General features: G+C 48.2%; 1 protein-coding gene across 1 annotated transcript; it reads right to left on the bottom strand.

Moving 5' to 3' along the window:
• Nucleotides 1-328: 328 nt before the first annotated feature.
• Nucleotides 329-24991, bottom strand: LOC103228738 (group 10 secretory phospholipase A2). The gene is made up of 4 exons (XM_007986348.3): nt 24831-24991; nt 20491-20641; nt 16340-16446; nt 329-530 (listed from the first exon to the last, which is right to left on the bottom strand). Exons 1-4 carry the CDS (start codon nt 24925-24927, stop codon nt 388-390), a joined length of 498 nt encoding a protein of 165 aa, XP_007984539.2. The 5' UTR covers nt 24928-24991; the 3' UTR covers nt 329-387.
• Between the last annotated feature and the right edge of the window lie 374 nt (nt 24992-25365).

A 25365-nucleotide genomic window follows, 5' to 3' on the forward strand; every position in this document is an offset into this window, starting at 1 on the left:
TCTTGTTCATTGCTGCAACCTAGAACATAAAACATGGCCAAGCACATGGTAGGCATTGGTTCACATTTGACTACCAGCCATCCAAGCAGGTTAGAAGACAAAGACCACCTTTTCATAAAGATGGAGTGAACCTCAAAAATGGAACCAAACCCAACACAGTGATAAATACAATCATAGTTTTATAAAATAGGCGCAGGACTTTTGGCTTTTAACTGCAAACCACACGGGCTCCAGTCCTGAGTTCCGGGATTGGGAGAGAAAGCAAACACAAGATTGTGGCTTTATCACTTGGTTTGGGTTCCCTTCTGCAAATAACTGAATGCTAGTGTTCATTACTGAGAGGACGCTTTATTTCCTTGTGCGAAAGAGCATTTCAAGTCAAGGTAGTCAGCCACACTTGGGTGAGTCCCGCTCACATAGGAACTGCGGGTAGAAGAGGTACTTTAAGTTGTACTCAGTTTGAGCTAAGCAATTAGCAATCTCCTGGTCACACTTGCACAAGAGTTCTTGGCATTTGTTCTCTGCCGGTCCTGGAAGAAGTGGGGAAACTGAGATTAGAGTAGGGACCTGGAGAGACTCAAGGGAAATCAGTAAAGCAGGAGGCAGGACAGGTCATAAATTACATTGCTGAGATACTTGACAATTGACCATGCGATCTGCATCTGCACGGCTCCTTGGAAGCAGGCGATGTCAGCCCCATTTTACAGAAACGGAAATTGAAAGTTTCAAATGGAGAGTCCACAGTCTGCCATACCGCTCTTCTGCATCGATATTACACGATTTCCTTTTTCTTTCTTTCTTTTTTTTTTTTTTTTTCCTGAGAAAGGGGCTCGCTCTGTTGCCCAGGCTGGACTGCAGTGGCATGATCTTGGCTCACTGCAGCCTCCGCCTGCTGGACTCAAGCCATTCTCCCACTTCAGCCTCCCGTGTGGCTGGGACTACAGACCCACGACCATGCCCAGCTAATTTTGTATTTTTAGTAGAGATGGGGTTTTGCCATATTGCCAGACTGGTCTTGAACTCCTGGGCTAAGTGATCCACCCACCTCAGCTTCCCAAAGTGCTGGGATTATAGGCACAAGCCACCACTCTCAGCCCATAATAATTTCTTTTTTTTGAAAGATACTTATTCTCAATATACTAGGCATAGAAGGAACATACCTCAAAATAATAAAAGTGATATATGACAAACCCACAGCCAACATCATACTGAATGGGGATGAGTTGAAAGCATTCATTCCCCTTAAGAGCTGGAACAAGACAAAGATGCCCACTCTCACCACTTCTATTCAGCATAGTACTGGAAGTCCCAGCCAGAGCAGTCATGAAAGAGAAAGAAAAAAAGGGCATCCAAATGGGAAAAGAGGAGATCAAACTACCTCTGCCAATGATATGATTGTATACCTAGAAAACCCTAAAGACTCCTCCAAAAGATTCCTAGATTTGACCAATTAATTCAACAGTCTCAGGTTACAAACCAGTAGCACTGCTATACATCAATAAGGACTAAGCTGAGACTGAAATCAAGAACTCAGTCCCTTTTATAATAGCTGGGAAAAAAAAAAAAAAAAAGCTACCCTAAACATAGTAATATACTTAACCAGGAAGGTGAAAGATCTCTACAAAGAGAACTACAAAACACTGCTGAAAGAAATCATAGATGACACAAACAAATGGAAATACATCCCATGCTCATGGATTGGAAGAATCAATATAATGAAAATGACCATACTACCCAAAGCAATCTACAGATTGCAATTCCTATCAAAATAACATCAATTTTTCACAGAATTAGAAGAGACAATCCTAAAATTTATATGGAACTAAAAAAGAGCCAAATAGTCTGGACACGGTGGCTCACGCCTGTAATGCTAGCACTTTGGGAGGCTGAGGTGGGTGGAACACCTGAGGTCAGGAGTTCGAGACCAGCCTGGCTAACATGGTGAAACCTCCTCTCTACTAAAAACACAAAAATTAGTAGCCAGGCATGGTGGCAGATGCCTGTAATCCCGGCTACTTGGGAGGCTAAGGCAGGAGAATTGCTTAAACTTGGGAGGCAGAGGTTGTGGTAAGCCGAGATCGTGCCACTGCACTCTAGCCTGGGTGACAGAGTGAGACTCTGTCTCAAAAAACAAAACAAAACAAAACCAAAAAAAAACCAAAAACAAAGAAAAAAGAGCTTAATAGCCAAAATAATCTTAAGCAAAAAGAAAAAAGAACAAATCTGGCCAGGCACGGTGTCTCACACCTGTAATCCCAGCAAATTGAGAGGCTGACGTGGGTGAATCACTTGAGATCAGGAGTTTGAGATCAGCCTGGCCAACATGGTAAAACCCCATTTCTACTAAAAATACAAAAATTAGGCATGATGGTGTGCACCTATAATCCCAGCTGATCGGGAGGCTAAGGCAGGAGAATCGCTTAAACCTGGGGGGCAGAGGTTGCAGTGAGCTGAGATCATGCCCCCGCACTCCAGCCTGGAGGATAGAGTGAGACTCCATCTAGAAAAGAAAAAGAAAAAGAAAAAAATCTGTAGGCATCACTACCCAGCTTCAAATTATACTACAAGGCTATAGTAACCAAAACAGCATAGTACTAGTATAAAAGTGGATACATAGACCAACAGAGCAGAATAGAAAACCCAGAAATAAAGCTAAACATGTACAACTAACTGATATTCAACAAAGCACTCAAGGCCAGGCGTGGTGGCTCACACCTGTAATCCCAGCACTTTGGGAGGTCGAGGCGAGCGGATCACCTGAGGTCCATGCTCAAGACCAACCTGACCAACATGGAGAAACCTTGTCTCTACTAAAAATACAAAATTAGCTGGGCATGGTGGTACATTCCTGTAAGTCCAGCTACTCAGGGGGCTGAGGCAGGAGAATCACTTGAACCTGGGAGGCGGAGGTTGCAGTGAGCAGAGATCGCACCATTGCACTCCAGCCTGGGCAACCAGAGCGAAACTCCGTCAAAAAAAAAAAAAAAAAAAAACACTCAAAAACATAAATTGGGGAAATGACACCCTATTCAATAAATGGTACTGGGAAAACTGGATAGCTACATGCAGAAGAATGAAACTGGATCTGTATCTCTCACCACCTACAAAACTCACCATATACATCAACTCAAGATGGACTAAAGACAACCATAAGAATTCTAGAAGAAAACCTTGGAAAAACTCCCCTGGACGTTGACTAAGACCCCAAAAGCAAATGTAACAAAAACAAAAATAAATAAATGGGACTTAATTAAACTTAAAAGCTTCTGCACAGCAAAAGAACTAATCATCAGAGTAAACAGACAACCCACAGAATGGGAGAAAGTATTTGCAAACTATGTATCTGACAAAGGACTAATAGCCAGAATCTACAAAAAAACTCAAGAAGAAGAAGAAGAAAAAAAAAACTCATCAAAACGTGGGCACTTTGGGAGGTTGAGGTGGGCAGATCATGAGGTCAGGAGTTCAAGACCAGCCTGGCCAACATGGTGAAACCCTGTCTCTATTAAAAATACAAAAATTAGCTGGGTGTGGTGGCTCACGCCTGTAATCCCAGCTACTTGGGAGGCTGAGGCAGGAGAATCGTTTGAACCTGGGAGGCAGAGGTTGCAGTGAGCCGAGATTGCGCCACTGCACTCCAGCCTAGGCGACAGAGCAAGTCTCCGTCTAAAAAAAAAAAAAAAAAAAAAGTGAGCACATAACATCAGTAGACATTTCTCAAAAGATATACAAATGGCCAGCAAATGAAAAAATGTTCAACATCACTCATCATCAGGGAACTGCAAATTAAAATCACAATGAGATACTACCTTACCCCAGCCAGAATGGCCATTATTAAAAAGTCAAAATAGACGTTGACCTGAATGTGGTGAAATACAATGCTTTTAGACTGCTGGTGGGAATGTCAGTTAGCACAGCCTCCATGGAAAACAGTATGGAGATTTCTCAAAGAACTAAAAGTAAATCTACTATTCTTTCTAGCAATCCCACTACTGGGTATCTACCCAAAGGAAAATAAGTCGTTATATCAAAAAGACATGTGCACGCATATGTTTATCACAGCATAATTCACAATTGGAAAGATATAGAACCAACCTAAGTGCCCATCAACCAATGAGTGGATAAAGAAAAAGTGGTGGCTGGGTGCAGTGGCTCACACCTATAATGCCAGCACTTTGGGAGGCCAAGGTGGGTGGATCACGAGGTCAGGAGTTCAAGACCAGCCTGGCCAATATGGTGAAACCCTGTCTCTACTAAAAATACAAAAATTAGCCAGGATTGGTGGTGCGTGCCTGTCGTCCCAGCTACTTGGGAGGCTGAGGCAGGAGAATCACTTGAACCCAGGAGGTGGAGGTTGCAGGGGGCCAAGATCACACCACTGCACTCCAGCATGGGTGACAGAGCAAGACTCCTTCTCAAAAAAAAAAAAAGAAAAGAAAGTGTGGTTACATATACACCATGGAATACTACTTAGTCATAAAAAAGAACAAAATGTCTTCTGCAGCAACTTGGATGAAGCTGGATGAAGCAACTTGAGTGAACTGATGTTGGTATTTTGATAGGGATTGCAATGAAGCTACTTCACTTATTCTAAGTGATGAAACTCAAGAATGGAAAACCAAATACTGTATTCTCACTTATAAGTGAGAGCTAAGCTATGAACAGTACACAGAGGCATATAGAGTGGTATAATGGACGCATTGGAGACTCCGAAGTGGGGAGGGATAAAAAGCTATGTATTGGGTACAATGTAGACTACTTGGGTGATGGGTACACTAAAAGCTCAGATTTCGGGCGTGGTGGCTCACACCTGTAATCCCAGCACTTTGGGAGGCCGAGGCGGGCGGATCACGAGGTCAAGAGATCGAGACCATCCTGGCTAACACGGTGAAACCCCGTCTCTACTAAAAATACAAAAAATATTAGCCGGGCGTGGTGGCAGGCACCTGTAGTCCCAGCTACTTGGGAGGCTGAGGCAGGAGAATGGCGTGAACCCAGGAGGCGGAGTTTGCAGTGAGCTGAGATGTGCCACTGCACTCCAGCCTGGGCGACAGAGCGAGACTGTCTCAAAAAAAAAAAAAGCTCAGATTTCACCACTATACAGTTCATCCATGTAACCAAAAACCACTTGTACCCCTAAGGCTACTGAAATAAGAAGTAAAAATTTTAAAAAAGAATATTTCTGGAATGTTTTAATTTTTCGTAACAAACATGTATTGGGTTTGAATCAGAAAAAGTACGTAAATGAATGGTTGAATGAATGGTTGGATACACGGATCCCTCACCATGCACGCCTGCTTCTTGTTACTGGGGCAAAATTCTCACAATATAAAATTTATCATTTCAAAGTGTGCAAGTCAGTGACATTTAGTACATTCACAATGATGGGCATCTAATTCTAAAATTTTTTTTTTTTGAGACGGAGTTTCGCTCTGTTGCCAGGCTGGAGTGCAGTGGCACGGTCTCGGCTCACTGCAACCTCTTCCTCCCAGGTTCAAGCGATTCTCCTGCCTCCACCTCCCGAGTAGCTGGGACTACAGGTGCACACCACCACGCCTAGCTAATTTTTGTGTTTTTAGTAGAGACCTAGTTTTACCATGTTGGCCAGGATGCTCTCAATCTCTTGACCTCGTGATCTGCCCACCTCAGACTCCTAAAGTGTTGGGAATACAGGCGTGAGCCATTGCACCTGGCATTCTAAAACATTTTTATCACCCCAGAAGAAACCCCATTCCCCTGAAGCAGGCACTCCCCATGGACGGATGGATGGATGGATGGATGGATGGATGGATGGATGGATGATGGATGATGGATGATGGATAATGGATGGCTGGATAGATGGATGATGGATGGATGGATGGAAGATGGGTGGATGGATGATGGATGGATGGATAATGGATGGATGGAAATTGGATGGATGGATGGATGGATGGATGGATGGATGGATGGATGGATGAATGAATGGATGGATGATGGATGGATGGATAGATGGATGATGGGTGAATGGATAATGGAAGAATAGATGGCAAGACAGACAAATGGATAAAAATAATATGTGTAAAAATTAGTAATAGAACCAGCCAGTGCAGGAACGTCTTCCTGCCTGTAAGCTTTCCATGGGCTACTGCACAACAGAAACCCCCAGAGAAATACGGTGGTAGTTGTGGGGGGACTCTTGAGGAAGCAGCCACTGCAGCTTCCTGGCTATAACCCCAGGGTGGCATACAGGGCTGGCTGGAGGCCGGCTTTCCAAGGACAGGAGAGTGGTCAGCTGCAAGGCAACTGGGACAAATACCCCAGACAGCTCCTCTTCCCCTCACACCCTCACCCATCCACTGGCAACTCCTGCAGTTCCATCCAGCCAGATTTGTCCAGAAGCCAGTCCCTTCCACCATCTCCACTGCCACCCCATGCCCAAGCCACCTCTCTCCAAGACCACTGCAACAGCTTCACAGCCACATCCAGCTTCCACCCTTTCCCCCTCCTGGGTTTGTACCATGTGGCAGCCAGAGTGGTTTGGTTAAAATACATATCAAGGCCGAGTGCTGTGGCTCACACCTGTAATCCCAACATTTTGGGAGGCCGAGGCAGGTGGATCACCTGAGATCAGGAGTTTGAGACCAGCCTGGCCAACATGGTAAAACCCCATCTCTACTAAAAGTACATAAATTAGCAGGGCAAGGTGGCACACACCTGTGATCCCAGCTACTCAGGAGGCTGAGGTGGGAGGATTGCTTGAGCCCAAAAGGCAGAGGTTGAAGTGAACTGAGATCATGCCACTGCACTCCAGCCTGGATGACAGAGCAAGCCTCCATCTCGGAAAAAAAAAAAAAAAAAAAAAAAAAAAATCCAAATCAGATAGTGTCCCTCCCCTTCTCAAAACCCTCCTTGTCTCCCCATCTGTCTTAGAGAAGAGCCTCCAATGCCTTAGGAATCTAGCCCCTATCACTCTCCAACATCATCCCCTACCTCACTCACTCTGGGGGACTCTGCTCCAGTCTCACCGCTCTCCTTGTGACCCTCAGACCACCCAGGCACTTGTGCGTATCCCAGGGCCTTTGCACTAGCTGTGCCATCACCTCCACATGGCTGCCTCCTCTATTCCTCAGGTCTCTGCTTCACTGGTGTCTCCAGGAGACTTTCTCTTACCCCAACCACTCTCAGTAACAGAGAAACCCCCACCATGCAGTCCTGCTTTTTGTTATTGAGGCAAAATTCTCACAACATAAAATTTATGATATTAAAGTGTACAGTCAGTAGCATTTAGTACCTTCACAATGCTGGGCGCCTATCTTGTACTAAAATTGTTATCACCCCAGGCTAAGTGTGGTGGCTTAGGGCCGTAATCTCAACACTTTGGGAGGCTGAGTCAGGAGGATTGCTTGAGGTCAGGAGTTCAAGACCAACCTAGGCAGCATAGCAAGACACCATCTCTACAAAAAATACAGGCTGGGCGTGGTGGCTCACGCCTGTAATCCCAGCACTTTGGGAGGCTGAGGCAGGCGGTTCACAAGGTCAGGAGTTCAAGAACAGCCTTGCCAACATGGAGAAACCCCATCTCTACTAAAAATACAAAAATTAGCTGGGCGTGGTGGCACACACCTGTAATCCCAGCTACTAGGGAGGCTGAGACAGGAGAATCACTTGAACTCAGGAGGCAGAGGTTGCAGTGAGCCGAGATAGTGCCATTGCACTCCAGTCTGGGCAACAAGAGCAAGACTCCATCTCAAAAAATAATAATAATAATAATACAAAAATTAGCTCAGCATGGTAGCACATGCCTGTAGTCCCAGCTACTTGAGAGAATGAGGCTGAAGAATCCCTTAATCCCAGGATTTTGAGACTGCAGTGAGTTGTGATCCTGCCACTGCATCCCAGCCTTGGTGACAGATCGAGATCGTCACCCCAGTAGAAATCCAATTCTCTTTAAGCAGCTGCTCCCCATTCCCACTCTTCTGCATTCCCAGCAACCACTAGTCTACTTTCTATTTCTGTAGATTTGCCTATTCTGGACAATTCATATAAATGAACTCATACAATATATGTGACCTTTTTTTGTATTCCCCACAGAGCAACAGAAAGCCTCTATACGTGACCTCTTACGTCTGACTCTGTTCACTCAGCGCTGTATTTCTTCTTTCTTTCTTTTTGCTTTTCTTTTTTTGAAACAGAGTCTCACTCAGTCACCCAGGTTGGAGGGCAGTGGCATGATCTCTACTCATTGCAACCTCTCTGTCTTCCAGGTTCAAGCAATTCTCCTGCCTCAACCTCCCCAGTAGCTGGGATTACAGGCACCTGCCACCACAACCGGCTAATTTTGTATTGCTAGTAGAGATGGGGTTTCACCATGTTGGCAAGGCTGTTCTCGAACTCCTGACCTCAAGTGATCCACCAGGCTCAGCCTCCCAAAGTGCTGGGATTACAGGTGTGAGCCACTGTGTCTGGCCTTTTTTGTTGATGCAGGGTCTCACTCTGTCACCCAGGCTGGAATGCAGTGGCATGATCATGGCTCACTGCAGCCTGGACCTCCTGAGCTCAAGTGACCTTCCCACCTCAGCCTCCCAAGTAGCTGGAACTACAGGCATGCGCTACTATGCCAGGGTCTCGCTATGTTGCCCAGACTGGTCTCAAATTTCTGGGCTCAAGTGATACTTTTGCCTTGGCCTCCCAAAGTGTTGGGATTACAAGTAGGAGCCATTGTGCCCAGCCCATCATATTTTCAAAGTTCATCCATGTTGTAGCGGGTATAGTAATTCACCTGCTTTATTTCTCAACACAATAGTTACAAAGCACTTGGCGCATACACTACTTCCCTGTCTCCTCCTTTTAGACTACAGTACCTGTTGCTCTGCCTTGCCCAAAACCTAGCATGGAGCCCGGCAGAGTAGACTCACAATAATATTTGTTGACAGACCATAGAAAAACCTTAGAAAAGCCCTTCATCCTCATGCCTGTAATCCCAGCACTTTGGGAGGCTGAGGTGGGCAGATCCCTTGAGGTCAGGAGTTCAAGACCAGCCAGGCCAACATGATGAAGTCGCGTCTCTACTAAAAATACAAAAAAAAAAAAAAATTTTTTTTACCTGGGTGTGGTGGTGTGCAGCTACTAGGGAGGCTGAGGCAGGAGAATGGCTTGAACCAGGGAGGTGGAGGTTGCAGTGAGCTGAGAAAGCGCCACTACACTCCAGCCTAGGCAACAGAGTGAGACTCTATCTCAAAGAAAAGAAAAAGAAAAAGAAAAGGGAAGGGAAGGGAAGGGGAGGGGAGGGGAGGGGAGGGGAGGGAAGAAAGGAGGGACGGGGGCGAGGGAGGTGGTGAGGGAGAGGTGAGGGAGAGGGGAGGGGAGGGGAGGGGAGGGGAGGGGAAGAGAGGAAAAAGGAAAGCAAAGCCATACACAATCTCCAGTGCTCACACAACCCCAGCAACTCTGGTCTGTTATTCCCATTTTATAGATGAGGAAAGTGAGGCTTACAGGTATTTGGTAACTCATCCAAGGTCACAGAACTGGGAAGGGGTGGACCAGGATTCCAGCCCAGGATCTCCTGACCCAGCACCTCTGCCTGTCCTCTTACTCTTCTCCCTGAGCAACAAAGATTCCTCCAATAGCAAGACCTGGCCCCACTGCTCCATGACCTCAGGAACCTGATGGCATCACATTTTGAAGAAGAATAAAAATTTGAAAGGAAAAATAGCTCCCGAGGGTTAAGTTTAAAATTAAGGCCTGCTAGTAAATATTATTATAGGTTTAAATTTTTAAAAATATATTTAAGTCAGGCCCATAAATGGAAAATGGGCCAAACCTGTAATTAAATAAACAACTATGTTCAGAATATCTCCAAACAGAATAAGATAATATTTTTAGTCCAAAATGCATAATAGATATTTTAGTTCCTTTCATTTGGTTCAGAGAAGACAGTTCTGTAAACAGGCACAGACTCCACCAACAGACACACCAATATTTTATAAATATCATTTCCACCTGGGTAGGAGCAAGCAGAATATGCAAATTGAAGGGAGAAAGGAAAGATTTTCAACAGATTTCCCACTGAAGCCTCATTTCACCTCCTCGCCACCCACACCAGAAGGGGGCAGTTTGGGGGAATGAGTCACTTACTCTCCCTGAGCCTCAATTTCCCCTTTATCTATGTCTTTTGTAGAGATGGGGTCTCTCTATGCTGCCAGGGTGGTCTCGAACTCCTGGGCTCAAGCTATCCTCCCACCTTGCCCTCTCAAAGTGCTGGGATCATAGGTATGAGCTACCATGCCCAGCCAGTTTCCCCAACTCTAATGAGAAGGCTGGATTGAGATGATGCCTGGGGCACGTTCAGGCCTAAAAATTGATCATCATATTTATTCAGCTTTGCTCTTATGCCAAGTTCTAATCCATAGTAAGGAGATATAGCTGAAGATCTAAAAACATAGTTCAAGTAGGCCAGGCACAGTGGCTCGTGCCTGTAATCCCAAAACTTTAGGAGGCCGAGGCGGATGGATCAGGAGTTCGAGACCAGCCTGGTCAACATGGTGAAACCCTGTCTCTACTAAAAATACACAAAAATTAGCAAGGCATGGTGGCGCACACCTCTAGTCCCAGCTACTCAGGAGACTGAGGCATGAGAATCGCTTGAACCCGGGAGGCAGAGGTTGCAGTGAGTTGATATCACCCCACTGCACTCCTGCCTGGGCTACAGAGTACGACTCTGTCTCAAAAAATAAATAAAAATAAAAACATGAAAACATACTTCTAATAACGCTTACAATAGCCTCTTTGCCACCAGAGCAGACCAAGTTAGCAGAAGCTGGAGTTTTAATCAAGAGTTGGAACAGATCTTTGATTCTCTCTGGAGTTAGCAGGAGTCAGAGAGAAGTTCAGATCAGGATGAGAGGAGGAAAGAGGAGGAGATAGACGAAAAATCCCCATCCAATCTGTTTCTCAGCTGGGCACAGTGGCTCATGCCTATAATCCCAGCACTTTGAGAGGCCGAGTGGGCGGGTCACCTGAGGTTAGGAGTTTGAGACCAGCCAGGCCAATATGGTGAAACCCCATCTCTACTAAAAATACAAAAATCAACCGGGTGTGGTGGCAGGGGCCTGTAATCCCAGCTACTCGGGAGGCTGAGGCAAGAGAATCACTTGAACCCGGGAGACAGAGGTTGCAGTGGGCGGAGATTGTGCCACTGCACTCCAGACTCGGCGACAGAGCAAGACTCCGTCTCAAAACAAAAACAAAAACAAAATCTGTTTCTCATCTTACAAGCCTTTTCTCATCTTCTCCTGGAAGACCTATCTTCCAGGTAAGGAAGCTGAGGCTAAGAGAAGTCAAGTTATTAGCTCAAAGTGATGAAACCCTCCTTCTTCTAGAGCCAAGTGATTTTCTTTTTTTTTTTTTTTTTTTTTTGAGACAGAGTCTTGCTCTGTCTCCCGGGCTGGAGTGCAGTGGCGTAATCTCTGCTGGCTCCAATCTCCACCTCCCAGGTTCAAGTAATTCTCTTGCCTCAGCCTCCCGAGTAGCTGGGACTATAGGCGCACGCTGCCACACCCAGCACAATTTTTTTTTTATTTTAGTAGAGATGGGGTTTCACCGTGTGGACCTGAGCTCAAACTCCTGAGCTCAAACAATCTGCCTGCCTCAGCCTCCCAAAGTACTAGGATTACAGGTGTGAGCCACCACACCTGTCCGTGGTTTTCAGCAAAGGTAGCAAGATGATTCAATGGGGAGGAGTTTCTTCAACCAAGAGGGCTAAGATAACTAGATAACAACATACAAAAGATTAAAGTTCAACCCCCTACCTCACTCTGTAGATAAAAATTAACTCGAAATGGATCAATGACCTAAATATTAGAGTTAAAAATGATAAAACTATTAGAAGAAAACTTAAGGGTAAATGTTTATAACTTTGGATTTGGCAGTGGATTCTAAGGTCACCAAAAACACGAGCAACAAAAGACAACAGATTAATTGAACTTCATTAAACACACACTTTTGTGCAAAGACAGTACCAAGGAAGTGAAAAGACAACCTGCATAATGGGAGAAAATATTTGCAAATCACATATCTGGTAAGAGTCAGTATCCACAATATATAAAGAACTCTTAACTGGGCATGGTGATTCATGCCTGTAATCCCAGAACTTTCAGAGGCATAGAGGCAGAAGGATTGCTTGAAGCCAAGATTTTAAGACCAGCCTGGACAACAAAGGGAGACCCTATCTCTACAAAAAGTTTAAAAATGGCTGGATGTGGTGGCTCATGCCTGTAATCCCAGCACTTTGGGAGGCCAAGGCAGACGGATCACGAGGTCAGGAGTTTGAGACCAGCCTGGCCAACATGGTGAAATCCCATCTGTACTAAAAAATATATAAAAATTAGCCAGGTAAGGTGGCGCATGCCTGTAATCTCAGCAACTCAAAAGGCTGAGACAGGAGAATTGCTTGAGTTCAGGAGGCGGAGGCTGAGGTGACCCGAGATCACGCCATTGCACTCCAGCTTGGACAACAAGAGTGAGACTCCATCTCAAACAAACAAACAAACAAACAAACAAAAAAAGATTAAAAATTAGCTGGGCACTTGGCCAGGTACAGTGGCTTATACCTGTAATCCCAGCACTTTGGGAGGCCGAGGTGGGTGAATTGCTTGAGGTCAGGAATTCGAGACCAGCCTGACCAACAGGGTGAAACCTCGTCTCTACTAAAAATACAAAACTTAGCTGGGCGTGGTGGCGGGCACCTGTAATCCCAGCTACTCAGGAGGCTGAGGTAGGAGAATCACTAAAACCAGAGAGGCAGAAGTTGTAGTGAGCTATGATCATGCCACTGCACTCTAGCCTGGGTGACAAAGTGAGACTTTGTCTCAAAAAAATTAGCCCAGCATCGTGCCACACACCTATAGTCCCAGCTACTCAGGAGGCTGAGCCAGGACGATAGTTTGAACCCAGGAGTTTGAGGCTGCAGTGAGCCATGATCACGCCACTGTACTCCAGCCTGGTTGACAGAGCCAGACCCTGTCTCAAAAAAAGAAGTAAAACAGGATTACCGTGTGACCCAGCAATTCTACTCCTAGGTATACGCTCCAAACAATCAAAACCAGCTACTCAAATAAGTACTTGCTCATGAATGTTCACAGCAGCACTATTCACATAAGCCAAAAGGTGGAAACAACCCAAATGCCCATCACTGAATGAATGGATAAACAAAATGTGATCTATCCATGCAGCGGATATTATTCATTCATAAAAGGAATGACGTACTGACACATGCTATTAATATAACATGAACAGGATGGGTGCGGTGGTTCACGCCTGTAATCGCAGCACTTTGGGAGGCTGAGGCAGGTGGATCACTTGAGGTCAGGGGTTCAAGACCAGCCTGGCCAACATGGTAAAACTCCATCTCTGCTAAAAATACAAAAAGTACCCAGGCATGGTGGTGCACATCTGTAATCCCAGCTACTCAGGAGGTTGAGGCAGGAGAATCGCGTGAACCCGGGAGGTGGAGGCTGCAGTGAGCCGAGATGGCACCACTGCACTCCAGCCTATGCGACAGAGCGAGATTTTGAGTCAAAAAAAAAAAAAAAAGAGCAAACCTCAAAAACATTGTGCTAAGTGAAGAAGTCAGAAACATAGTATATAATTCCATTTATATAAAATATCTAGACAGGGTAAATCCAGAGATAGAAAGCTGGTAGTCCGGTAAGTTTACCAGGTGTTGGTGGTAGGGAGGAATGGGAACGGATTGTTTAAGGGGAAAGGATTTTTCAAGGCGGAGTGATGAAAATGTTTAGGTGGTGGTTGGATGACATTGTGAATATTCTAAGTGTCACTGAATTATACACTTTAACATGATTAATTTTATGTTATGTTTATTTCCTTTTTTTTTTTTTTGAGACAGAGTTCCGCTCTGTCGCCCAGGCTGGAGTGCAATGTCGCAGTCTTGGCTTACTGCAACCTCCGCCTCCTGGGTTCAAGCAGTTCTCCTGCCTCAGCCTTCTGAGTAGCTGGGATTACAGGCGCTCGCCTTTATTTTAGTAGAGACGTGGTTTCGCCATGTTGGCCAGGCTGGTCTGGAACTCCTGACCTCATGATTCGCCCACCTCAGCCTGCCAAAGTGCTGGGATTACCGGCGTGAGCCACCACACCTAGCCTCTTTTTCTCTTTATTCTTTTTTTTTTTTTTTTTTTTTTTGAGACGGGATCTCACTCTGTTGCCCAGGCTGGAGTGCAGTGGTACAATCTTGGCTCACTACAGCCTCGTCTTCCCTGGGCTCAGGTGATCCTCCTACCTCAGCCTTCCAAGTAGCTGAGATTGCAGGTGCACACCACCACACCCTGCTGGTTTTCGTATTATTTGTAGAGAGAGGGTTTCACCATGTTGCCCAGGTTGGTCTTGAATTCCTAAGTTCAAGCCATCTGCCTGTCTTGCGATTACAGGAGTGAGCCACAGCGCCGAGCCTGTTACGTCTGTTTTCAAGTAACACAAAATAGGGGAGAAAAGGGGTGGAACCATTGGTCTGGATCATGTCTAGCTCTTCAGATAACTTTGTGTCTTGCTGCCGAAACTCAAGCCTTATCTACATTCTCCCTGTACCATTATTCACTTCCTAGTTGTTTTCATTGGTTTCGCTTTCTTATTTATTTGAAGGGAAACTATAAATGGAAAATGCCACACATCAGAATGGAATCTTTTTTCTTTCTGTTTTTGTTTGAGATAGTCTCACTCTGTTGCCCAGGCTGGAGTACAGTCGTGCAATCTCGGCTCACTGCAACCTCCGCCTCCTGGATTCAAGTGATTCTCCTGCATTAGACTCTCAAGTAGCTGGGATTATAAGCATGCATCAACATACCAAGGTAAGTTTGTATTTTTAGTAGAGACAGGGTTTCGCCATTGAGGCTGCTCTCAAACTCTTAGCTTCAAGTGACCCACCTGCCTTGGCCTCCCACAGTGCTGGAATTGTAGGCGTGAGCCACTGCACCCGGCCCAAAATGGAATCTTAAAAATAAACACCATGGCCAGATGCAGTGGCTCACGCCTGTAATTCCAGCACTTTGAGAGGCCGAGGCGGGTGGATTGCTTGAGGTCAGGAGTACCAGACCAGCTTGGCCAACATGGTGAAACCCCATCTCTACCAAAAATACAAAAAAAGTAGCCAGGTGTGGTGGCAGGCACCTGTAATCTCAGCTACTGAGGAGGCTGAGGCAGGAGAATTGCTTGAACCCGAGAGGTGGAGGTTGCAGTGAGCCGAGAACACACCATTGAACTCCAGCCCAGGCAACAAGAGCAAAACTCTGTCTCAAAACAACAAACAAAAAAATCAAAAAACAAAACAAAACAAAAAAAACCCACACTCCAAAAATAAACAAACAATAAATAAATAATGTAAAAATAAAATAAATACTACAATCCTTATGTTACTGCTTTGTTGCAAAATCTGATAAGATTGCCCTGAGGGACCTGACGTTTTTAATTGCAGAGTTTTTTTTTTTTTTTTTAATCTTTAGAAGTGGTTGGTTATGTAAAATACTATTATTATTATTTTTTTGAGACTGGGTTTTGCCTTGTCACCCAGGCTGAAGTGCAGTGGCTCGCTCACAGCTCACTGCAGCCTCAACCTCCTGGGCTTCAAGAGATCCTCCCACCTCAGCCTCCCAAGTAACTGGGACGACAGATGTGTGCCACCACACCTGGCCAATGTTAAAAAATCCTTTGTTTGTAGAGATGCGCTCCTGGCCTCAAGTGATCCTCCTACTGGTCCTGACCCCCAGTCCCTTTCTGATAAACATTTACATTGTTTATTATCTGATGCCATTTCTATCTTCTTCCTTGTTGTCCAGACATCAAAGAATTAGGTTTCTTCAGGGTTTTCTTTTTCAAGTGCTCAGTGTTAAAGATCGCTCACATTAGGGCTAGACACCATGGCTCATGCCTGTAATCCCAGCACTTTGGGAGGTCGAGGCGGGCGGATCACTTGAGGTGGGGAATTTGAGACTAGCCTGGCCAATGTGGTGAAACCTCTCTACTGACAAAAATACAAAAATTAGCTGGGCATGGTGGTGCATGCCTGTAGTCCCAGCCACTTGGGAGGCTGAGGCAAGAAAATGGCTTGAACCCAGGAGGCAGAGTTGGTAGTGAGCCAAGATCACACCACCACACTCTAGCCTGGGTGACAGAGTGAGACTCTGACTCAAAAAATCAATAAAATAAATATCACCTACATTAGACACACCCAAGGGGTGGTCTATAGAGAGTTGGAAGCAGTGGTTATTGAAACAGGGGCACGGAAGTCATCTGGCCATGCCAAGATGCCCAGGGGATACTCGGGGTGGGTGGCATGGTGGTACTGAGGACTCACCGCACAGGACGCTCTGATTGACGCACTGCCAGGAGTAGCGCTCTGTCTTGGGGCTGCAGCCGGCCTCCTCAGCTCGAGTGTAACAACAGTCGTGGCGATGGCAGCACCTGCGGATGTCACATGGGCAGGACAGCCGGTGGGCAAAGCTCTCTCCCGGCCCTTCTCTCTTGCCAGGACCATGGGTGACTGAAGACTCCCAGCAGGGCACAGCAACCTCTTATCTAAGCCTTTTTTTTTTTTTTTTTAAAGAGACAGGGTCTTTCTCTATTGCCCAGGCTGGAGTGCAGCGGCACAGTCATAGCTCACTGCAGCCTTGACCTCCTGGGCTCAAGCGATCCTCCCACCTCAACATCCCAAGTAGCTGAGACTATAGGCACATGCCACTATGCCTGGCTAGTTTTGTAATTTGCATTTCCTTTGAGACAGAGTCTCTCTCTGTTGCTCAGGCTGGAGTGCAGTGGCTCAATCAGCTCACTTTAGCCTTGAACTCCCGGGCTCAAGCGATAACTGCCACCTCAACCTCCCAAGTATGCTATTACAGGAACACAAATTCCTTTTTTAAATTGTTTGTAGAGATGGGGTCTCACGGCCGGGCGTGGTGGCTCACTCCTGTAATCCCAGCACTTTGGGAGGTCGAGGTGGGTGGATCACGAGGTCAGGAGATCGAGACTATCCTGGCTAACACGATGAAACCCCGTCTCTACTAAAAATACAAAAAATTAGCTGGGCGTGGTGGCAGGCGCCTGTAGTCCCAGCTACTGGGGAGGCTGAGGCAGGAGAATGGCGTGAACCCGGGAAGCGGAGCTTGCAGTGAGCCGAGATGGCGCCACTGCACTCCAGTCTGGGTGACAGAGCTAGACTCCGTCTCAAAAAAAAAAAAAAAAAAAAAAGAGAGAGATGGGGTCTCACTATGTTGCCTAGGTTGGTCTCAAACTTCCAGGCTCAAGCAGTCCTCCTACCTCAGCCTCCCCAAATACTGGGATTACAGGTGGGAGCTACTGTATGCCTGGTCTTGTCTAAGCTGTTTCCCTGAAAATCCCCATCTTGGGTGATGATTCCATTGGCCCCACCATGCCCTGTCCTGCCTCTGTGGCTGTGCCCAAGCTTGGTCCCTGCCTGTCTGCCTCACTGTCTGGGTCTCAAGCTCCTATGACATATGACTCCTGTCTCTTCCTGGAGTGATCCAAGCCCTGCCACTTCCTGACTTTGCCCACACTGTACCCTCTGCCTGGGGCAACTTCATGTCTGCCCTTTGTCTCTTAGGTCTCATCCTAGGCACAAGCCCCTGCCTCTGGAGTTCATCCAGGCCTCCCCAGGCTATACCCTCTCATAAAATCGGATTCCTTCCCTTCAGGGCAGGTTTATAATGAAACCCTCCTTAAAGGCCGGGTGCAGTGGCACCCATCTATAATCCCAGAACTTTGAGAGGCTGAGGTGGGAGGATCACTTGAGGCCAGGGGGTCGAGACCAGCCTGGGCAACATAAGGAGACTCTTGTCTCTCTTGTCTCTATAACAAATTTAAAAATAAGCTCACCAGGACAGGAGCAGTAGCTCATGCCTGTAATCCCAACACTTTGGGAGGCTGAGGCACGTGGACCACAAGGTCAGGAGTTTAAGACCAGCCTGGCCAACATGGCGAAACCCTGTCTCTACTAAAAATACAAAATTAGCCAGGCGTGGTGGTGCGCGCCTATAATCCCAGCTACTCAGGAGGCTGAGGCAGGAGAATCACTTGAACCCAGGAAGTGGAGGTTGCAGTGAGCCAAGATCACACCATTGCACTCCAGCCTAAGCAACAGAGCAAGACTCTGTCTTGAGAAAATAAAAACACAAAAAAATCAGCTCACCATGATGGCACATGCCTATAGTCCTAGCTACTTGGGAGGCTGAGGTGGGAGGATTCCCTTCAGCCCAGGAGTTTGAGGCTGCAGTGAGCTACTATGATTGTGCCACTGCGCTCTAACCTGGGCAAAAGCAAGACCCCAGGCTAGAGGGCCATGGCGTGATTTCGGGTCACTGCAACCTCCGCCTCCCAGGTTCAAGCGATTATGCTGCCTCAGCCTCCTGAGTAGCTGGAACTACAGGCATATGCCACCACGCCTGGGTAATTTTTGTAGTTTTAGTAGAGACAGGATTTAGTAGAGACCATGGCAAAACCCCATCTCTATTAAACAAATCTCTACTAACCCCATCTCTACAAAAAACAGCTGGGCATGGTAGTGCACGCCTGCAATTCCAGCTACTTGGGAGGCTGAGGCACGAGAATCATTTGCATCTTGGAGACAGAGTTTGCAGTGAGCTGAGATCGCACCACTGCACTCCAGTCAGGATGACAGTGCGAGACCCTGTCTCAAAAAAAAGAAACAAACAGCATCAACAACAACAAAAAAACGCTGCATCAATCACAGCCTTCCAGCTAGGGGAGAGGCGGCCAAATTCTGCCCTCTGCTAACTAGCTATAGCTTTGTGGAAATGGGTGAGTGGCATGCCCTTCTGAGCCTCATGGCCCCATCTGTAAAATGGGCATAACTGTCATGCCCATCTTTAAGAACAGCCTTGGGGGCCGGGCGCGGTGGCTCATACCTGTAATCCCAGCACTTTGGGAGGCCGAGGCGGGCGGATCACAAGGTCAGGAGATCGAGACCATCCTGGCTAACACGGTGAAACCCCATCTCTACCAAAAATACAAAAAATTAGCTGGGCGTCGTGGTGGGCACCTGTAGTCCCAGCTACTCAGGAGACTGAGGCAGGAGAATGGTGTGAACCTGGGAGGCGGAGCTTGCAGTGAGCCGAGATCTCACCACTGCACTCCAGCCTGGGCGACAGAGAGACTCCATCTCAAAAAAAAAGAACAGCCTTGGGTGTAAATGAGTGGAAGTCATGGAAAGATCTCAGTCCACAACCTTCCACAGAGCAGGCGCTTCTCACACAATAAGTAGCAAGAGCGTAGAGGCTGTAGGCATGAATCCAGCCAGACTGGCTGGGTTCAAATCCCAGTTCCCACATCTTGGTAACTATGTGGCCCCAGACAAGCTACTTAATGTTTCTTCTTCTTTTTTTTTTTTCCAGACGGAGTCTTGCTCTGTCACCCAGGCTGGAGTGCAGTGGTGTGATCTTGGCTCACTGCAATCTCCGCTTCCCTGGTTCAAGCAATTCTCCTGCCTCAGCTTCCTGAATAGCTGGGATTACAGGCACCTGCCACCACACCCAGCTAATTTTTGTATTTTAGTAGAGACGGGGTTTCACCATGTTGGCCAGGATGGTCTCGAACTCCTGACCTCGTGATCTGCCTGCCTCGGCCACCCAAAGTGCTGGGATTACAGGCGTAGCCACCACATCTGGCCACATTACTTAATATTTCTGTGCCTTGGTTTCTTCATCTGTGAAATGGGATTGTTGTGAGAACTCAAAGGGATTCCCAGGGCAGTTCCTAGTGTATAGTCTGGCTGACTTTGTGCGTGTGCGTGTGTGTATGTGTGTGTGTGTGTTTAATATAGAGACAGGGTCTCGCTATGTTGCCGAGGCTAGTTGCAAACTCCCGGGCTCAAGTGATCCTCCTGCCTTGACCCAAAGTGGTGGGATTACAGGTGGGAGTCACCACACCTGATCACTTTATATTATTATTATTTTTTTCTTTTGAGACAGGGTCTTGCACTGCTGCCCAGGCTGGATTTTGGTACAGTTGTGCACCCAAATCACCGCAAACTCCGCCTCCCGGGTTCAAGCAATTCTCCTGCCTCAGTCTCCCTAGTAGCTGGGATTACAGATGCCCACCACCACACACAGCTAATTTTTGCATTTTCAGTAGAGATGGGGTTTTACCATTTTGGCCAGGTTGGTCTTGAACTCCTGACCCCAAGTGATCTGCCCACCTCGGCCTCCCAAAGTGCTGGGATTACAGGAGTGAGCCACCGCTCCTGGCCAATTTTTTAAGGCAATGTAATCATGGCCAGGGTAAGGGGCAGCTGGCACCAAGATCTGGCCCCATTGGCCATGTTATCCAAGAGGCCTCTGCCTGCCTGCAAAGTAGTACCGCATGCTGGCATCTCCCTGGACCAAACCCCAGCTTCAGTTTTGGGTACTTCCTCATAAGCCTTGACTAACCCAGAGTGTGAGGGAGTTGGTAGCCTGGGCCCAGGCATGCACTCACCAGTCAATGGCATCTCGAGGCTGGCCATGGCCTCCCAAGCCACAAAAGCAACCATATTTCATATAGGCGATGGGAGTTCGGGAACCAACACAACCCACAGTTCCTGCCAGTTCCAGGATCCCACGCCGCTGCACATGTAATGGCCTGGAGGCTGGGGGGTAAACAAAGGTGACAGGCTGCCGGTTAGGGCTTCCCAGACCCCTGGGAAGGGCATTAGCCTGAGAAGAACCTAGGTGTTACAGCCTGGCTGTCTGGGTTTGAATCCTACTTCCTAGCTGTAAGACCTTGGACAAACTCCTACCCTCTCTGGGTTTTGGTTTCCTCATCTCTGAAATGGGGGATAAGGTGACTTCAACTCATATGAATGAAATGAGATAATGAGTATAAAGCCCCTGGTGCATGAAAAGGCTAACTATTATAAGTTAGGACGAGGTGGCTCACACCTGTAATCCCAACACTTTGGGAGGCCCAGGCGGGCAGATCACCTGAGGTCAGGAGTTCAAGATTAGCTTGGCCAACATGGTGAAACCCTATCTCTAGTAAAAATACAATTAGCCAAGCATACTGGTGTATGCCTGTAATCCCAGCTACTAGGGAGGCTGAGGCAGGAGAGTCACTTGACCTGAGAGGCGAAGGTTGCAGTGAGCCAAGATTTTGCCACTGCACTCCAACCTGGACGACAGAGAAACACTCTCAAAAAAAGAAAGAAAAAAAGGCTAACTATTATTATCAAGGTCCTCAAGGTAGCCAAGAAGGGAAAAAAGAATCCTGCATGAAACGTTTGTCCAGTTCATGTTGGGCACTGGGCATCACGGATGAGCCTACAGGTGTCTGTCACCAAGGTGGGCTCCTCTGTGGCAGCTCCTGGGCCCTGGGACTGCCCTGTGCTCACGGCTTCCCCTCCAGACTCAGGCTCAGGGCCCTTGGCATCTCCTCTTATTTTCACTGCCCAGACAGGAAGGCCTCTTGGCCTGAGCCCAGCCATTTATCTAGATCCTGGTACAGCTCGGACATGTAATGGTGCCCAGTGCGTGTGACTGGAACCCCTGCATTGGACATGTAGGAAAGGAAGCCAGTCGGCAAAGGTAACCCCACATTCCCACAGCCAGCAGGAACCCGAGCAGAGGCTTCGACCCAGGCTTCTGACTTGCAAACCAGTGCTCCTTCCTCCTTACACAGTAACAACAGGGGAAGGTGGCCTTCCGGGTTGCCAGAGCCGAGTGGTACCAGCAATAGAGTAGAAGCTCACACACAGGCCTGCCTGCTTCCTGGGTTAGGGTTAGGGTTTTTACGCCTCCGGGAGGTTGATGCATTGTGTTTGATCATAATTTCTTTTTTTCTTTTTTTTTTTGAGACAGAGTCTCATTCTTGTTGCCCAGGCTGGAGCGCAACGGTATAATCTTGCTCACAGCAACCTCTACTTCCCAGGTTCAAGCAATTCTTTTGCCTCAGCCTCCCGAGTAGCTGGGATCACAGGTGTGTGCCACCACACCCAGCTAATTTTTGTATTTTTAGTAGAAACGGGGTTTCACCATGTTGGCCAGGCTGGTCTTGAACCCCTGGCCTCAGATGATCCACCTGCCTCGGCCTCTCAAAGTGCTGGGATTATAGGTGTGAGCCACCGTGCTTGTCCTGATCATCTTCTCTCTCTTTTTTCTTTAGAGACAGGGTCTCACTCTGTTACCCACACTGGAGTGCAGTGGCACAATCATAGCTCACTGCAGCCTCCAAATCCTGTGCTTGAGCGATCCTCCTGCCTCAGCCTCCAGACATACAGGCATGCACCACCATGCCCAGCTAATTTTTAAATTTTTAGTAGATATGGGATCTCACAATGTTGCCCAGGCTGGTCACAAACTCCTGGCCTCAAGTGATTCTCCTGCCTTGGCCTCCTAAGGTGCTGGGATTCCAGACATGAACCACCATGCCCAGTATCATTTCTGTTTTATCTAGAACATGTTTTCATCACGCTGACTTTTTTGAGAAGTCCAGGCTAAATTTAATTTCCATTTTGTCTTTTTATCAGTGGAAAAAGTAGCATATTTATGTTGGGGGACAAAGATGAATCAAATAGGAAGAAAATGTAAAACGCATTTGGGGCCAGGTGCAGTGGCTCATGCCTATAATCCCAGCACTTTGGGAGGTCGAAGCGGGCAGATCACCTGAGGTCTGGAGTTCCAGACCAGCCTGACCAACATGGAGAAACCTTGTTTCTACTAAAAATACAAAATTAGCCAGGCACAGTGGCATATGCCTGTAATCCCAGCTACTTGGGAGGCTGAGGCAGGAGAATCGCTTGAACCCAGGAGGGAGATGGTTGCAGTGAGCCGAGATCGTACCATTGCACTCCAGCCTGGGCAACAAAAGTGAAACTCCATCTCAAAACAAAAACAAAAACAAAAACAAAAACGAAAATCAAACCACATTTGGCGTTCAAAGCTTCGTCTTCCTCTCTGCAGGGTGAGTCCTCACTCTCCCAGCAGCCCACGCCTCTGCCTGAAACCTCCATGGCTCCCACGAGTCTGGTTAAAGCTAAGGGGTCTCAATGCACCCCAAGTCCTGGGGGTAGTCAGCCCCTCTCACCTTTCCCTCATCCTCTCACACAAGAGTCATTTACTGTCCCTCCAGTTATGCCCGGTCACGCAGACACTCTGCTGCTCAAATGCCCTCACCCATCCTCACCCTGCTCCCAGGCCACCTCCCTCCAGAATCCACCTTGCCTGCCAGGTGGCCACAGGGACCCTCACCATACTGTCTGCTTGTGGCAGTGCCCTCCAGCCTGGGGGGTGTTCCAGAGCAGATCTCTGGCCAAGCGCACTGGCTCATGCCTGTAATCCCAGCACTTTCGGAGGCCAAGGCAGGTGGATCATCTGAGGTCAGGAGTTCGAGATCAACCTGGCCAACATGGTGAAACCCCGTCTCTACTAAAAATACAAAAATTAGCCAGGTGTGGTGGCGCACGCCTGTAGTCCCAGCTTACTTAGGAGGCTGAAGCAGGAGAATCTCTTGAACTTGGGAGGTGGAGGTTGCAGTAAGCCAAAATTGCGCCACTGCACTCCAGCCTGGGCAACAGCAAGACTCTGTCTCAAAAAAAAAAAAAAAAAAAAAAAAAAAAAAAAAAAAAAAAGCTGAGCTCTGAATTAAGCTGCCCTGGCACACAGTGAGCTCAGAATTGGTCCCTTGACCTCTAAATCCACCAAGACCCAGGGAACACGCCCACCCTGAGCACCCCTCACCATGTCCCAGTCCCAACACTGTACCCTGAAGCTGTTCCCAGAGGTTCCCCTGCCACCCTCCTTGGCCACTCTCTGGTATCTCAGAGCCCTAGCAACACCTCTATAGAGGGAGGGTTCCAGGCGTGGGGCGGGCATCGAGCACTGTGCTTATAACCAAGCAAAACACTCCCTCTGTGCCAACATAGGTGGGGCAGGTCACGTTGGGGTCTGTTTGCCCTGTCTGTCCAGTGCAACCTCCCTGGCGAGTGCCAGGGTTGTCTATGCATCCTGTGAGCCCCAGGGTCTATGTGTACATATGTGTGTCTGTGCCTCTGTGTGTGTGTGTGTGTGTGTGTGTGTGTACACTGCGCATCTGAATTGTCCTGAGTGCTGTCTTGAGTATCCTTGAGCAGTGTGTGCGTGTGTCCCCCTAGCGGTATCTCAGTATTTTTGCCTGTGGGAGCCGCACACGGTGAGCTGCACACCTGAGTGCCAGGTGAGTCCGGGGCTGGTCCTGTGCCTGCGCATCTGTGTGCTGGCAGTTTCTGCATAGTCCTCTGTGGGTACGTGTATCTGTGCACCCCAGAAATGGGCAGTCACCCAGAGGACCTCTCTACAGTGACCCCAAGGGATGGATAGTGAGATAGGGACAGTATGTTCTATTTGCGTGTGTGTGTGTCCCAGGGGTTTGTTGTACAGGGGCACAATCTGTTCTTCTCCCACCCCCAAGCCGGGCCCTTTTTGCCCCTGCTCCTCCCACCCTCTGGTGTCTCACATCTCAGGGACAGGTGGAATGAAGGATAAGTTCGCGGACCCCAGGTCAGGCCATCCGGGAGGCTTCCGGGCTGCTGGAGAGGGTCACAGCCGGTTGGCGGAGGGAGCCAGGAGAGGACTCTGCGCCCCTGGGGAAGGGTTGGGCTAGTTCTGGGTCCCTGGGAGGAGTGAGTGGGGGGTCCTGCAGAGGGCTGGGGCGCAGAGTGTGGGTGAGCATTAGAAGAGCGAACTGGGGGCTCTAGGGCTCCTAGGAACTTGGGGAGGGATGGGAGGCAGGGCTGCTGGGTCCCTAGGAAGAGCTGGAGGAATCCCGGAACTCCTGAGTTCCGGAAAAGCCCCTTCCTCACTCACCCTCGCCGGACCCGGGGCCAGGTCCAGGCAGCAGCAGCAGCAGCGACGGCAGCAGCAGGAGCAGCATGATTGGCAGGCACACAGGTAGCGGCCCCATCGGAGGGTGGCAGGGGTGGGACGGTGCTCCGGGCCACCGGAGGCGCCAAGCCCGGGGGACACACACCCCGCCTGCCACGCCCTGGCCCGGCCCCCGACCTCACCTTCCCTCGGGCCCCAGGCGGAGCCAGCTAGGGGCGGGCACCTGGGGCGGCGCAAAGGCGTCCTGATCTCTGCATCTTGGTCTCTGAAGGGGCTCGAGAGGCCGCCGGGGCGCTGGGGACAGGACCGGGAGTCAGGCCCAGGGAAGTCTTCTCGGGATAAGGGAGCAAAAGGCGCTCTTTTGATGTTATTATTCCCCCAGCCCCTCCCCCGCTCACCTGGGCGCCCAAAGGGAGCAGAAGACTTGGAGGAGGAGTAGTCCTGAATTTACTTTAACGTTTTATTTGGCCGGACGCAATGGCTCACGCCTGTAATCCCAGCACTTTGGAAGGCCGAG

Source organism: Chlorocebus sabaeus, chromosome 5 (genome assembly GCF_047675955.1).
Source record: "Chlorocebus sabaeus isolate Y175 chromosome 5, mChlSab1.0.hap1, whole genome shotgun sequence".
Lineage (NCBI taxonomy): Eukaryota > Metazoa > Chordata > Mammalia > Primates > Cercopithecidae > Chlorocebus > Chlorocebus sabaeus.

What these genes read in the sequence shown, in the direction of transcription:
- LOC103228738 (XM_007986348.3), bottom strand. Translation starts at nt 24,927, where the DNA reads ATGGGGCCGCTACCTGTGTGCCTGCCAATCATGCTGCTCCTGCTGCTG. An exon ending in TGGCCCCGGGTCCGGCGAGG is followed by an intron (nt 20,642 to 24,830) that starts GTGAGTGAGGAA and finishes TTTACCCCCCAG; the next exon opens with CCTCCAGGCCATTACATGTG. An exon ending in CCTCGAGATGCCATTGACTG is followed by an intron (nt 16,447 to 20,490) that starts GTGAGTGCATGC and finishes TGACATCCGCAG; the next exon opens with GTGCTGCCATCGCCACGACT.